At 44.0% G+C, this 15,316-nt stretch overlaps 1 protein-coding gene across 1 annotated transcript in view; it reads left to right on the forward strand.

Moving 5' to 3' along the window:
- Nucleotides 1-8,821: 8,821 nt before the first annotated feature.
- LOC149459222 (NACHT, LRR and PYD domains-containing protein 12-like) overlaps nucleotides 8,822-15,316 on the forward strand; it is a 114,416-nt gene continuing 107,921 nt past the window's right edge. The window contains exons 1-2 of the mRNA XM_089681436.1: nucleotides 8,822-8,857; nucleotides 12,053-12,211. Coding sequence (XP_089537562.1) covers nucleotides 8,822-8,857; nucleotides 12,053-12,211 — 195 coding nt within the window. The remainder of the gene's footprint in view (nucleotides 8,858-12,052; nucleotides 12,212-15,316) is intronic.

A 15,316-nucleotide genomic window follows, 5' to 3' on the forward strand; every position in this document is an offset into this window, starting at 1 on the left:
AGTAGGCCCAAGCCTGTTGTTTGAGGTCCTGCTCCAGGTCCACCTGATGCTGCTGCTGCTGCTGCGGCTGGTTATTAGTTTCCTCACTGCGCTGGTGAAGAAAGCTACTCATCATCGACTGCAGACTGAGGCAGCCGCTGCTGGTGGAGCTACCACTGCTCCTACCACCCCACCCCTCCCCTGCTGCCATGGCAGCGGAACACGAGCGCACAGGGCCCACAGTGTCTGAGGATGGACGTTGGCGCACAAAGGCAGAGACCAACTGACTACATAGGTGGTTTTTATAGTACGTTATTTTGGCCTCCCTCTCAGCAGGTGTGAAAAAGGCCACCATTTTTGAACGGTAGCGAGGGTCCAACAAGGTGGACAGCCAAAACTCATCTCTCTGTCTGATGGTTATTATTCGGCTGTCGCTACGCAAGCAACCGAGCATGCTATGGGCCATTTGTGCCAAGGAATGCGAGGGACTCCCTGCCTCCATCTCCACAGCATACTGCCACGGTGCGTCTGGGTCCTCTGTCTCCTCCTCCTCCTCCTCTACCAGATGCTCCTGCTCCTCCACTCCTGTCCGCTGAGTGGAAAAACCACCCATTTCACTCAATAATTCCTGAGCACAAATTTCCTCCTCTACCTCCTCCTCTTCTTCCTGTCCTGCCCCCACAGGGGTCATGTGGCGTTGAGATCTGTGCGCCACGTCTACCGCACCCTGACCAGCCATTGTTAACAGCATTTGTTGCAGGACGTGCAACAGAGGAATGACGTCGTTCATCCCATAGTCCTGCCGACTCACGAATAGCGTGGCCTCCTCAAAGGGCCTGAGCAAGCGGCAGGTGTCACGCATGAGCTGCCAATGGCTGACATCGAAGTTACACAGGGGAGTACCTTTATCCGCTTGTAACATCAGGAAATCGGTGATGGCCTTTCGCTGTTCGTAAAGGCGGTCTAACATGTGTAGGGTTGAATTCCACCTTGTTGCAACGTCGCAGATCAGGCGATGCTGTGGAATTCCGTTCTGCCGCTGCAGCTCAAGGAGGGTGTGGTTTGCGGTGTAGGAATGGCTGAAATGCATGCAAAGTTTACGTGACATTTTAAGGAAGTCTTGCAGTGGGATGGTGGATTTTAGGAACCGCTTGACAACCAGATTGAACACGTGAGCCATGCATGGCGCATGGCGCAACCTTCCTTGACGCAGAGCAGACACCATGTTCTTTCCGTTGTTGGTCAACATGGTTCCGATTTTCAGTTTGCGCGGAGACAGCCATCTGTCGATTTCTCTGTTCATTACACTCAGAAGTTCCTCCCCTGTGTGACTACGTTCGCCAAGGCATACCAGGTGCAGCACAGCGTGACACCGTTGCGCCCTGCACATGTGATATGCCGGTCGGGTAATGGGACTTGGCACGGGGGTGGCGGCTGAGGACACGGCGGAAGAAGAGGTGGTAGAGGCGGACATCTTTGCCGGACCAAGGACGTGCAAACGTGGAGGCAAAAGCGGCGTGACCTGTCCAAGTTGCTGGTGCGGCTGTGATGGCACCACGTTCACCCAGTGGGCCGTAAATGACATGTACTGTCCCTGACCGTAGTTACAGCTCCACACGTCGGCGCTGCCGTGCACTTTGGCAGAGACCGACATGCTCAAAGACTGGCCCACCATCTCTTCTACATGTGAATGCAGGGCTGGCACTGCCTTTTTGGCGAAGAAATGACGGCTTGGCACTCTCCACCGCGGCGCGGCACAAGCCATCATTTCTCGGAAAGGGGCTGAGTCCACCACTTGGAAAGGGAGGGACTGCAGCACCAGCAACTTGGACAGGAGGACGTTCAGCTTTTGCACCGTCGGGTGCGTGCTCGCAAACTGTTGTCTCTTGGAAACGGATTCCAAGAAAGACTGCTGACGGAATCCGTGAAGAGGAGTAGCAGGAGAAGGAGCATCTGAACGAGCGTAAGATGCCAACGAGCGACAACTCCCCTCAGCAGAGGTGTTGGAGCCTTGACTGGCTGATAGAGGGCGATTGACGTCGGGTGACGGAGCAAGTAACGGAGCGGGTGATGGAGTGGGGGCTGGGGCGGGCAGAACCGCCGTATCTTTATCACGGTTTTCCCAGGCCACCAAATGGCGACGCTGCATATGCTGCCGCAACGCTGTAGTCCCAACATGGGCCCCCTGGCCACGCTTGACTTTCTGGCCACATAGTCGACATACGGCTACGTTTACTTCCTCGAACGGCTTGACAAAAAATTGCCACACCGCCGAGTAGGAAACTTTGCCCCCGATACTCCTCACTGGCTGACTGCTGCTTCCTCCGTGCACACCGGCACCACTACTGGCCACCTCAGTAACAATTCTGTGTCTGTCCCTGAGTAACAATTCTTTGTCCCTAAGTAACGTTTCTGTGGCCCTAAGTAACGTTTCTGTGGCCCTAAGTAACGATTCTGTGTCCCTCAGTAACAATTCTGTGTCTGTCCCTGAGTAACAATTCTGTGTCTGTCCCTGAGTAACAATTCTGTGTCCCTCAGTAACAATTCTGTGTCCCTCAGTAACAATTCTGTGTCCCTCAGTAACAATTCTGTGTCCCTGAGTAACAATTCTGTGTCCCTGAGTAACAATTCTGTGTCTGTCCCTGAGTAACAATTCTGTGTCTGTCCCTGAGTAACAATTCTGTGTCCCTCAGTAACAATTCTGTGTCCCTCAGTAACAATTCTGTGTCTGTCCCTGAGTAACAATTCTGTGTCCCTAAGTAACGTTTCTGTGGCCCTAAGTAACGTTTCTGTGGCCCTAAGTAACGATTCTGTGGCCCTAAGTAACGTTTCTGTGGCCCTAAGTAACAGTTCTGTGGCCCTCAGTAACAGTTCTGTGGCCCTCAGTAACAATTCTGTGTCCCTCAGTAACAATTCTGTGGCCCTAAGTAACGTTTCTGTGGCTTTAAGTAACGTTTCTGTGTCCCTAAGTAACGATTCTGTGGCCCTAAGTAACGATTCTGTGGCCCTAAGTAACGTTTCTGTAGCCCTAAGTAACGTTTCTGTGGCCCTAAGTAACGTTTCTGTAGCCCTAAGTAACGTTTCTGTGGCCCTAAGTAACGTTTCTGTGGCCCTAAGTAACGGTTCTGTGTCCCTCAGTAACAATTCTGTATCCCTCAGTAACAATTCTGTGTCTGTCCCCGAGTAACAATTCTGTGGCCCTAAGTAACGGTTCTGTGGCCCTAAGTAACGGTTCTGTGGCCCTCAGTAAAAATTCTGTGTCCCTCAGTAACAATTCTGTGTCTGTCCCTAAGTAACAATTCTGTGGCCCTAAGTAACGTTTCTGTGGCCCTAAGTAACGTTTCTGTGTCCCTAAGTAACGATTCTGTGGCCCTAAGTAACGATTCTGTGGCCCTAAGTAACGTTTCTGTAACCCTAAGTAACGTTTCTGTGGCCCTATATAATGTTTCTGTAGCCCTAAGTAATGTTTCTGTGACCCTAAGTAACGTTTCTGTGGCTCTAAGTAACGTTTCTGTGGCCCTAAGTAACGGTTCTGTGTCCCTCAGTAACAATTCTGTATCCCTCAGTAACAATTCTGTGTCTGTCCCTGAGTAACAATTCTGTGTCCCTAAGTAACGTTTCTGTGGCCCTAAGTAACGGTTCTGTGGCCCTCAGTAACAATTCTGTGTCCCTCAGTAACAATTCTGTGTCTGTCCCTAAGTAACAATTCTGTGGCCCTAAGTAACGTTTCTGTGGCCCTAAGTAACGTTTCTGTGGCCCTCAGTAACATTTCTGTGTCCCTCAGTAACAATTCTGTATCCCTCAGTAACAATTCTGTGTCTGTCCCTGAGTAACAATTCTGTGTCCCTAAGTAACGTTTCTGTGGCCCTAAGTAACAGTTCTGTGGCCCTCAGTAACAATTCTGTGTCCCTCAGTAACAATTCTGTGTCTTTCCCTAAGTAACAATTCTGTGGCCCTAAGTAAAATTTCTGTGGCCCTAAGTAACGTTTCTGTGGCCCTAAGTAACGATTCTGTGGCCCTAAGTAACGTTTCTGTGGCCCTAAGTAACGTTTCTGTGGCCCTCAGTAACAAATCTGTGTCCCTCAGTAACAATTCTGTGTCTGTCCCTAAGTAACAATTCTGTGGCCCTAAGTAACGTTTCTGTGGCCCTAAGTAATGATTCTGTGGCCCTAAGTAACGTTTCTGTGGCCCTAAGTAACGTTTCTGTGGCCCTCAGTAACAAATCTGTGTCCCTCAGTAACAATTCTGTGTCTGTCCCTAAGTAACAATTCTGTGGCCCTAAGTAACATTTCTGTGGCCCTAAGTAACGGTTCTGTGGCCCTCAGTAACAATTCTGTGTCCCTCAGTAACAATTCTGTGTCTGTCTCTAAGTAACAATTCTGTGGCCCTAAGTAACGTTTCTGTGGCCCTAAGTAACGTTTCTGTGGCCCTAAGTAACGATTCTGTGGCCCTCAGTAACAATTCTGTATCCCTCAGTAACAATTCTGTGTCTGTCCCTGAGTAACAATTCTGTGTCCCTAAGTAACGTTTCTGTGGCCCTAACTAACGATTCTGTGGCCCTAAGTAACGTTTCTGTGGCCCTAAGTAACGTTTCTGTGGCCCTCAGTAACAAATCTGTGTCCCTCAGTAACAATTCTGTGTCTGTCCCTAAGTAACAATTCTGTGGCCCTAAGTAACGTTTCTGTGGCCCTAAGTAACGGTTCTGTGGCCCTCAGTAACAATTCTGTGTCCCTCAATAACAATTCTGTGTCTGTCCCTAAGTAACAATTCTGTGGCCCTAAGTAACGTTTCTGTGGCCTTAAGTAACGTTTCTGTGGCCCTAAGTAACGATTCTGTGGCCCTCAGTAACAAATCTGTGTCCCTCAGTAACAATTCTGTGTCTGTCCCTAAGTAACAATTCTGTGGCCCTAAGTAACGTTTCTGTGGCCCTCAGTAACAATTCTGTATCCCTCAGTAACAATTCTGTCTGTCCCTGAGTAACAATTCTGTGTCCCTAAGTAACGTTTCTGTGGCCCTAACTAACGATTCTGTGGCCCTAAGTAACGTTTCTGTGGCCCTAAGTAATGTTTCTGTGGCCCTAAGTAACGATTCTGTGGCCCTAAGTAACGTTTCTCTGTCCCTAACTCTCTCCCTGAATACAGCCAGGTCTGCCTCTGTTGAATGACTGGAGGCAAATGGAGAATTCTAAAATGGCCGCCATTTATAGCTCGACCATTACACTGTGCTGGCTGGCTGGCTGCTGATTGGCTAATGCGATCACATGTCATGAATGAATGCATTATGGGTCAGCACGCCTTGTCTGCGCGCTTTCCCAGACATCCCCGCTCCGTCGCCGCACATGTCGCCGCCATTTTAGGAAAAATTTCGAAGTCTGCTTATTTTCGGATTCGACGCGAATCGAAATTTTCCTAATATTCGAAACGAATTCCACTTCGCCTACTTCGATTCGCTCATCTCTAGTCATAAACATACCCTAAATTGCTAAAAATATTGGGACACCCCTCCAATTAATTGTTCTAATCACCTCCATGGCCACAGGTGTATACAATCAAGCACCTAGGCGTGCAGACTGCTTCTAGAAACATTTGTGAAAGAATGGGTCGCTCTCAGGAGCTCAGTGAATTCAAACATTGTACCGTGATAGATTGCCACCTGTGCAAGTCCATCCGTGAAATTTCCTTGCTAGTAAATATTTCACAGTCAACTATTAGTGGTATTATAACATAGTGGAAGCAACTGGGAATAACAGCAACTCAGCCATGAAGTGGTAGGCCATGTATAATGACAGAGCGGGGTTAGCGCATGAAGCGCATAGTGCCCAGAAGTCACCAACTTTCTGCAGAGTCAATCAGACCTCCAAAAAGACCTCCAAACTTTGTGTGGCCTTCAGATTAGCACAACAGTACATAGAGAGCTTCATGGAATGGGTTTCCATGGCCAAGCAGCTGCATCCAAGCCTTACATCACCAAGTGCAGTGCAAAGCGTCAGATGCAGTGTTGTAAAGCACGCAACCACTGGAGATGTGTTCTCTGGATCGAAGAATCACCCTTCTCTGTCTGGCAATCTTGCCTGACTGCATTGTGCCAAGTGTAAAGTTTGGTGGAGGAGGGATTATGGTGTGGGGTTGTTTTTCAGGGGTTGGGTCCCTTAGTTTCAGTGAAGGGAACTCTTAAGGCGTCAGCATACCATGACACTTTGGACAATTTCATACTCCCAACTTGTGGGAATAGTTTTAGGATAGCCTCTTGCTGCTCCAACATGACTGCACACCAACAAACAAGGTCCATAAAGACATGGATGAGCGAGTTTTGGCTGGAGGAACTTGACTGGCCTGCACAGAGTCCTGACCTCAACCTGATAGAACACCTTTGGGATGAATTAAAGCAGAGACTGTGAGTCACGCCTTCTCGTTCGACATCAGTGCCTGACCCCACAAATGCGCTTCTGGAAGAATGGTCAAACATTCCCATAGACACATTCCTCAACCTTGTGGACAGCTTTCCCAGAAGAGTTGAAGCTGTTGCAGTTGCAAAGGGTGGGCCAACTCAATTCTGAAACCTGCGGACTAAGACTGGAATGCCATTAAAGTTCATGTACGTGTACAGGCAGGTGTCCCAATACTTTTGGCAATATAGTGTATGTTCTTCAATTGGCATTTGAAAAGGACAGAGCAAGCTTCTAAGCTAGAGTTGATATCTACAGGTTGTGCCAATAAAATGGTCCCATCCATGTAGACATAGATTTCTACACGAAACAGCAGGGGACAAAAATATCTGCCAGCTTTGATTTATATCTACAGATCAGAGGAATCTATTTTATCCCTCATAAAAGATAAAATATTAGTTGCAGTGAGATGAAAATAATTCCTTCTGATTGTACACATTTTAGGCTACATAAACACTCATGGGCCACTTTATTAGGTACACCTTGCTAGTACCAGGTTGGACCCCCTTTTGCCTTCATAACTGCCATAATGCTTCGTGGCATAGATTCAACAAGGTGTCAACAAGGTGTTGGAAACATTCCTCAAAGATTTTGGTCCATATTAACATGATAGCATCACGCAGTTGCTGCAGATTTGTCGGCTGCACATTCATGATGCAAATCTCCCGTTCCACCACATCGCAAAGGTGCTTTATTGGATTGAGATCTGGTGACTGTGGAGGCCATTGAAGTACAGTGAACTCACTGTCATGTTCAAGAAATCAGTTTGAGATGATGATGCGACATGGTGCATTATCCTGCTGGAAGTAGCTGTCAGAAGATGGGTACACTGGCACCCGATGTGGTCTTCTGCTGCTGTAGCCCATCTGATTCAAGGCCCGATGTTTTGTGCATTCAGAGATGATATTCTGCATACCTTGGTTGTAACAATTGGTTATTTAGGCTACTGTTGCCTTTCTATCATCTCAAACCAGTCTACCCAATCACCTCTAATATCAACAGGGCATTTTCATCCACACAGCCGCTGATCACTGGATATTTTCTCTCTTTTGAAGCATTCTCTGTAAACTCTAGGAGGTGGTTGTGTGTGAAAATCCCAGTAGATCGTCAGTTTTTTAAATACTCAGACCAGCCCATCTGGCACCAACAACTATGCCACGTTCAAAGTCACTTAAATCTTCTTTGTCTAGATGCTTAAATGCATTGAGTTGCTGCCATGTGATTGGCTGATTAGCAATTTGTGTTACCAAGCAATTGAACAGGTGCATCAAATAAAGTGGCCGATGAGTGTAAATGTAAAACTGTATTTGTGGTGTATGTAGAATCCCAGAGAAACACACAAAACGGTTATAGGATGCCTGATAGTGGCAGTGATTTGTACTGTCAATATAATGACGCGCTGGTGTCGGAAACCCTATCCTTGACCCAGCTATCAGAACCGTCCAGGACCCATAGGATCCTGGTCATTTCAGAACATGGAATTTCCTGTGGGCTGGGACAGGAACATCCCCCAGGGTAATTGATAAAGTCCAGCCCACATCCATATTTCAATAAACTGAGGAGAACAGGATATGCACAGGGTAATTCCCACGGAGCAAGTACAACTGGGGAATTGCAGGTGTTTCTGATATGCTCCTGTCACAGGATAAAATTTGGTAAAGTTTATTTCTGTTTTTATTCCCTTTTATTCTCATAGTGAATAGCCAACTGTATATGTATTATTGTCTGTTTTGTATTTTTTGTAATTCTATTTTTTTTTCTTTGTATATATTTTATGCACTGCCCACTTTTGGGATATTAAAGTAGAAAATGAATAAGTAACTTCTGCGTGCTAAGCTAGGGCTCATATCCCTGGGGAGATTGATGCACTTTACTGTCTATATGCTCGGTCTAAGTTCATTTCAAATCTGTGTGCAATTATATTGTGTTGGCAGATTGTACACTATTAGATCTGACAGATGGAGGTGTGTGTGTGTGTGTGTGTGTGTGTGCGCGTGCGTGCGTGCGTGCGTGCGTGCGCGCGCGTGTGTGTGTGTGTGTGTCTAGCAGACCAGCCATAGGAAAAACTGCTGGGTGGTGGCAAGCTAGCGATTGTTGTGGGCATGCTGTTCTTCCAGAGCACATGCACCAGTGCTCTACACAGGTAACTATCTCCTAATAGCGTTGGGCATGATGTTTGAGGGAACAGTAAGCACCCCACAATGCACTGCGTCCTTACAGTGCATTGTGACTGGAAAAAACAATGCACCTGACAACAGGTCTGGTGCAATGCTTCAGCCAATTACAGCGCATGGTGACGTCACAAGGGTGCAGGGGTGTTTGATTCCCAGCCTGCCAGTGAAATGGACTAGGTACTCGTCCATGCAGATTAGTGTGTGCCAGTAGTGGCCAAATGTTATGAAGTTTATCATAGCCAGGCTGATCTCAGGAAGGGCACTGTATATTTTTTTCTGAAATGGAGGAAGCATATGATCATTTCACAACATAAATAGCTGGATAAATGGGCATGTGGTTAACCGCTTCCCCACCGCCCTATAGTAAGAAGTACTGCTACAGGGCAGCACGGCTGCGCAAAACCACGTCATTGGCGGCTACAACTGTTGATCACCGGGTCCCGGTTGGAGAATCCCTGCTGGCACCCGGTGATCGCCGAGGAACAATGACGGAGCAGAGGTCTGTATGTACACAATACAGATCTCTCCCCTGCCTAACAGAGTAATACAGAACAGCATGCCTCCCTAGTAAAACACACGCATAGCACATAGTTAACCCTTTTATTGCCACAGATGTTAACCCCTTCTTGCCCAGTGTCATTAGTACAGTGTCAGTGCATTGATCACTGTATTAGTGTCACTGGGGATGTCAGTGACAGTTAGGCAGCTCCCCCAAAGTGTCAGAATGCCCGCCACAGTCCCAGCTATAAGTTGCTGATTGCCACCATTACTAGTATAAAAATGTTGTTTTTTTTTAAAGTTCCAGCATATATACCGCCATTTGTAAACATTATAACTTTCATGTAAACCAATCAATTTACATGTATTGAGATTTTTTTTAGCAAAGACATGTAGCAGAATAAAATTTGGCCTAAATTTATGACAAAATTTGATTTTAAAAATTTTTTTACTGGATATGTTTTATAGCAAAAAGTAAAAAATATTGTTTGTTTTTTTTCAAAATTTGTGGTCTTTTTTTATAGCGCAAAAAATAAAAATGCAAAGGTGATCAAATACCACCAAAAGAAAGCTCCATTTGTGGGGGAAAAAGGATATAAATTTAATTTGGGTGCAGCAATGCATGATCGCACAATTGAAGTTAAAATAATGCATTGCTGTATCACAAAAAATTGCCTGGTCAAGAAAGAGGGTAAATCATCTGGAGGGCAAGTGGTTAATGGGGTAGGTGTACCATTAAGCTTGCCATTCATGTTTTTTGGTAGGTCTTATGTTAATTGTGAGGCCCAAAAATAATTTGAACTCCTCCACTATGAGACGTTTCCATTCAAACAGACAGGCATATGATGAATTGGGGTTATTTGCAATGTACAGTATTGCTAGGCAAAAAAATGGTCCACAATTAACTGAAATAAATTGTTGGTGAAAAAATTAATTTTTGAAAATCAATTGGTGAAAACTTTTCAGCATTGGCCTGAACACCTGACTGTGCAGTAAAAGGAATTGTACTGATCCTGAAATGGAGGGAAGCCATAAATGGGTTTGTAAGTGCATCTGGGAGACTTGTATGGGCCCTAATTCTTGGGGCCTGATTAGATACCTCAGCACTGGTACTTTCATCCAGGGGTCTAGCACCATTGGTGTTTTCCGATTCACCATTGGGGTGTATGGTGCTGCTTGGGGTTCAGAGCACTTCATCCTTTTTGGAGGGGCCATTTCCCCCTCGATTTCCCTGATTTGGTGACTGACCCACTACTTTCCATAGGTTCATACTCCAAATCAGAATCAAATGGAGAGGACTCCCCACTGCTATCATCTGTCATACTGAGGATTTGAAATACCTTCTCACTAGTGTAAAAATTGTTTGGACACAGCTGGCTCTGGTGACAGTGGAACAGGCACATTTGATGACAGCTAAACTGACAGCTGCACAGGTGTGACAGGTAAGCTTGCATTCAAAATGCTACTGAAGGCAGCTCTGTGTGACAGGTACACTTGCTGATGGCTGCATTTATGGCAGCTGTCTGACGGGTTCACTGCTGATAGTGGCTTTGTGGTGTGTGCACTGCTGATGGCTAGGTGACCGGTATACTTGATGTCTGCTGTATGACAGGTACACTTGATGTCTGCTGTATGACATGTATACTGTTGATGGGGCACGGATAGCTGCTGTGTGACAGGTACACTGTTGATGGTGCACTGATGGCTGCACTGTGTGACAGATACACTGCTTAGGCTGCAATGATGACAGGTACACTGTTAAACTAGGGCTGATCAGGGCAATCAGTGTTGTGCACAGTAGTGCAGAGGGTTAGATCAGTAACTCAATGTTCCGGATTCTCCATCTTCTCAGTATCAGGATCAGTGTGTGAAGAATGAGAAACCAATGACAGCAAGTTACCAGTCTTTTGTTAACATTTGTGATTGGCTGTGATTGGACACAGTGATTATATAGTAAATAGCCACTGTCTTTGGCTCTTTACCTTGATTAGTGATGCGCTGTATCCAGAGGACCAGCTTACTGCAGATGAGGACACACATGCGCAGCAAGTCTTGGATGTTGTTATGTGACATCCACCCAGAACAAGAGTGGTCCCACTTGGCCATCCTTCTACTATAGGCCTGTTGAGAACCAGTTAATGATGGTACAGCTGTTAATGCCATTTAAAAGGAGCCCCCATTTGATTAATAGATGAGTGATAATAAAAGATTTTTATTTTAGCAGATGCGTGTGTAATGGCATTTGTTTGGGAGATTATCCACCTTAAAGTCCCATCAATTCTTGTTCTCCCCCTTGGCTGTGAGGAAGCATTGTTTAATGGTTATATGCTCTTAAATTGGGAAGGGGGTGGTAAAAAAATGTGTTATACCCCTGGCATTGTAGTATAGAGTACTTCAGAAAACTAAATGTAATCCAATAGGATTTCAAAAATAGTCATACATAAATTTTCGGGGGGTCTATGGACCAGTCCTGGTCCTCTTCTGTCATTAGTGGTGGGCAGGACCTGAATGATGCAGAATAATTTTTGCAGCATTCTCCTAAAAGTACTGGGGGTCTTATGATACTCCCAAGAGGGGGGGTTCTAGACCTCCTGGGCTCACAGAAAATGAGTGTTACCATCTAGTGTTAAAAAGGAAATACTGCAGGGGACATTGCTAGAAATAGTTTGAGTATTTTTATTTTAAATGTATATATTTTACTTTAGCTTTGTTAATTAATCTGTAGTTTGGTTTACAATATTTAAAAGTGCAAGGTTTTCAGTGAGGGTTCAAAGCTTGTTTGCTTTGATTTTGAAATATACTCTAAATCCACAATCAGAGGGCAATTAATATAATGATCTTTCTAGTAATTCCCCCATACACTGCTCCTTCCATCACTTATGCAAGAATGATCCAGTGAAATAAAAGTTTGTCATTTATAAAGCAGAAAATGTATGTCTGTGTTCTTTGTCTAGAGGACATCAAGAGGTTCCATTGTCAGCTGTCTGCTTATGATGATCCATCACTGAGGAGGATATATGAGTATTACAAAGATGACTTGACCTACATCTTGGAGAATGTGAATCCTCATGCCATCCTGGTAGAGCTGAAATCTCAGAATGTCTTAAACACAGAAGTAAGAAAATATTTTTTCTAAATTACCTACAGCAAAATATATAAAGGGAAATACTGAGTAAATAGTTGTAAACATGGAGTATCCTGGTCCTTTATAATTGTACATCATATCACTTCATACTAACCATAAACAGCTGTACAAAGTGCACTGCATTGTGCAAAATCTGGTGCAGCTCTGCATAGAAACCAATCACCTTCCAGCTTTTATATAAGTAAGAAGCTGATTGGCTACTATGCACAACCGCACCAGATTCTGGGTGCACCAGTTTTTGTAAAACTACCCCTAAATCAAAACTTCATAACATCGCATAGAAAACTATTAAAGGATAAGTTCACCTTTTTCTGTTTTTTCCTAAATTCCAGCTCCCCATGTACCAATATACTATTAATGCAGAAATTAAAAAAAAAAAGCCTTCCATCGTCTTTCACACCCCTTACCTTAGTGTCTAGTTGGCTGTATAAAAAAAACTTCTCTATTACTTTGGGACATTTCTATGCAATTAGTGAGTACAGTTCTCATTAAATACACAGCCATAATTTTTTTTTTTTGCAGATAGTGCAGGAGCTGAGCAATCAGATTACAGCCTATGTGGATAGGGCTGTAATATTACAAAATGAACAAACAGGAGGGTGCAAATGCCTGGTGAATTATCAATGATTTATTGTTCACAAAACATAGATGCCAAATGGATACTCACAAAAGTGGAAAGTAAAATTGCATAAAAACTACAAGATACCACAGCTAGGGGAATCACGTGTATATATGCAACCCAGTTGGTCTGGCAATCTAACATGTTTGGGAGGCGTACCTCACTCCAAAGAGCTATGCTAACCACTTGTTGGCTGCTAATAGATTAATCATTTCCATCATGTGACATTTGGGATCTCAGGGTGGCCATCTCAGAATTGGGCTCTGTTGCCCACTGACTCCATGTCAGCTAGAGATGCGGGTGCTGGCCTGGTCACAGCTGTCTTGCCCTCAAACAAGGCATCTTCTTCCCTTACTACTTTAAGGCTCCATGCACACGGGGCGTTTTAATAAAGCTGGTAACGTTAGCTGTGTAAAGTCATGTTAAAAACTGGAGTTTTTTAGCATTTTTTGCATTAGTGTTTAGCAGCATTTTGCTATGTTTTCTCGTGTTTGCGTTTTTGAGCGTTTTTTTTACCAAAAGAAAAACTTTTTTTGCTAAACAAAAGTCCAATAATGCCAGTTTGCCGCATTTTACTGCGTTTTTCAGCGTTAGAGCATTTTTACAGCTAAAAAAATATCTAGGAACCCACTAGTTCTGGGTTTTTTTTCCAGCCAAAAAAAACCACCCCTGCCAAAAAACGTTGATTACAGTCTAGGTGTGCATGGACACATAGGATAACATGCTGGGGAGTTTACTGTCTGTTGAAAAAAACTCCAAAAGCCAAAAACAGCAGCTGTAAATATGTCCAGTGTGCATGTTGACTAATGAATTTGGGATACTTTAATAACATGATATCGACTGAAGTCTTCAACTAGATCAGAGCATAGGGCACCTCTCAAAATCTGCTGAGTTCTGGCTTGATCTACAACCCCTGGCAAAAAGTATGCAATCACCACTCTTGGAAAATGTTAATTCAATTGTTTAGGTTTTTTTCTACACAATCCCAGACATGCCTCAAAACTATTTTCATTTAACATTCCAACCTTCTGGCTTTAGGAACACTTAAAAAATATAAAAACAAAAGAAAATTGTAACTTGTCAATTGCAACTGTTTTTGCAGATCGAGCAGAGGAAAAAAAAATAGGGAATCACTCAATTTTGAGGGAAATATGGAATCACCATTTACTTTGCTGTTCTAAAACAACTAACTGCATCAGATTACATCTGCTAATTAGTCTGCATGTAAAAAAAAAAAAAAAAGAGCTTGCACACCTTGTTGAGCTGTTGCACCAACCTGAATGACATAAATCATGGCTCCAACACGAGAGATGTCAGTTGAAATAAAGGAGAGGATTAGAACACTTCAAGAAGGTAAATTATCATGAAATGTTGAAAAAGATGTCGATCGTTCCCAGTCAGTTGAGTCTAAAATGTGGACCAAGTACAAATCAAATGGGAAGGTTGTAAAAGGGCAGCGGACTAGTAGACCAAGGAAGACATCAAAGCATCAAGATAGAAAACTTAAAGCAATATGCCTTGGAAACAGAAAATGTACAATAAAACAAATGAGGAACAAATGGGCAGAAACTGGAGTCAATGTCTGTGACCAAACTGTAAGGCATCACTTAAAGGAAATGGGATTTACATACAGAAAAGTCAAACGAAAACTCATTAACACGTAAACAGAAAAAACAAGGTTACAGTGAGCTAAAGAAAAGCAATCATGGACTTTGGATGACTGGATGAAAGTGATATTAAGTTCTGAATAACGAATCTGTATTGGGCAGGGTGATGATACTGGAACTTTTGTTTGGTGCCATGCCAATGGAATGGATAAATACGACTGCCTGAAGAAAACCTGCAAAATTTCCACAATCATTGATGATATGGGGTTGCATGTCAGGTAAAGATACGGGGAAGATGACAGTGATAAACTCTTCAATACATGCAAAAGTGTATATTTAGATTTTGGACACTTTTCTTTTCCATCAGTTGAAAGAATGTTTGATGATGATGACATCGTTTTTCAGGATGATAATGCGTCTTGCTATAGGGCAAAAGCCGTGAAAATTTTCCTTCAAGAAAGACATATATTTTTTTTTCTACATAATTAAACAATTGAACATTTTCCAAGAGTGGTGATTACATACTTTTTGCCAGGGGTTGCATGGCTGAAGATTCTATTCGCTTTTTCTGGTACCTCCCACTCTTCCGGGGCCTGCATGGCTTGCTCCATCTAGGTTTCATACTCTTCTTCCTCAGCAAGTACCGCTGTTTTCCCAAAAAGGCTCTCAGCTTCTGATACTCTGTCCCAGTGTATGCCAGAATGTTCTTCTGGTATTTTGTCACAAAATCTCCTAAGGATGCAATGAATTCCGATCCATTCACGGCTACCAGTGCTGGTAAGGTGACTTCTTCTGCTTGGCTTTGCATAATTTGCCACCTGTGCAATACATTTTTTATGTTTTTAACTA

Source organism: Staurois parvus, unplaced genomic scaffold (assembly GCF_062004578.1).
Source record: "Staurois parvus isolate SC_StPar_1 unplaced genomic scaffold, SC_StPar_1.0 ptg000267l, whole genome shotgun sequence".
Classification (NCBI taxonomy): domain Eukaryota; kingdom Metazoa; phylum Chordata; class Amphibia; order Anura; family Ranidae; genus Staurois; species Staurois parvus.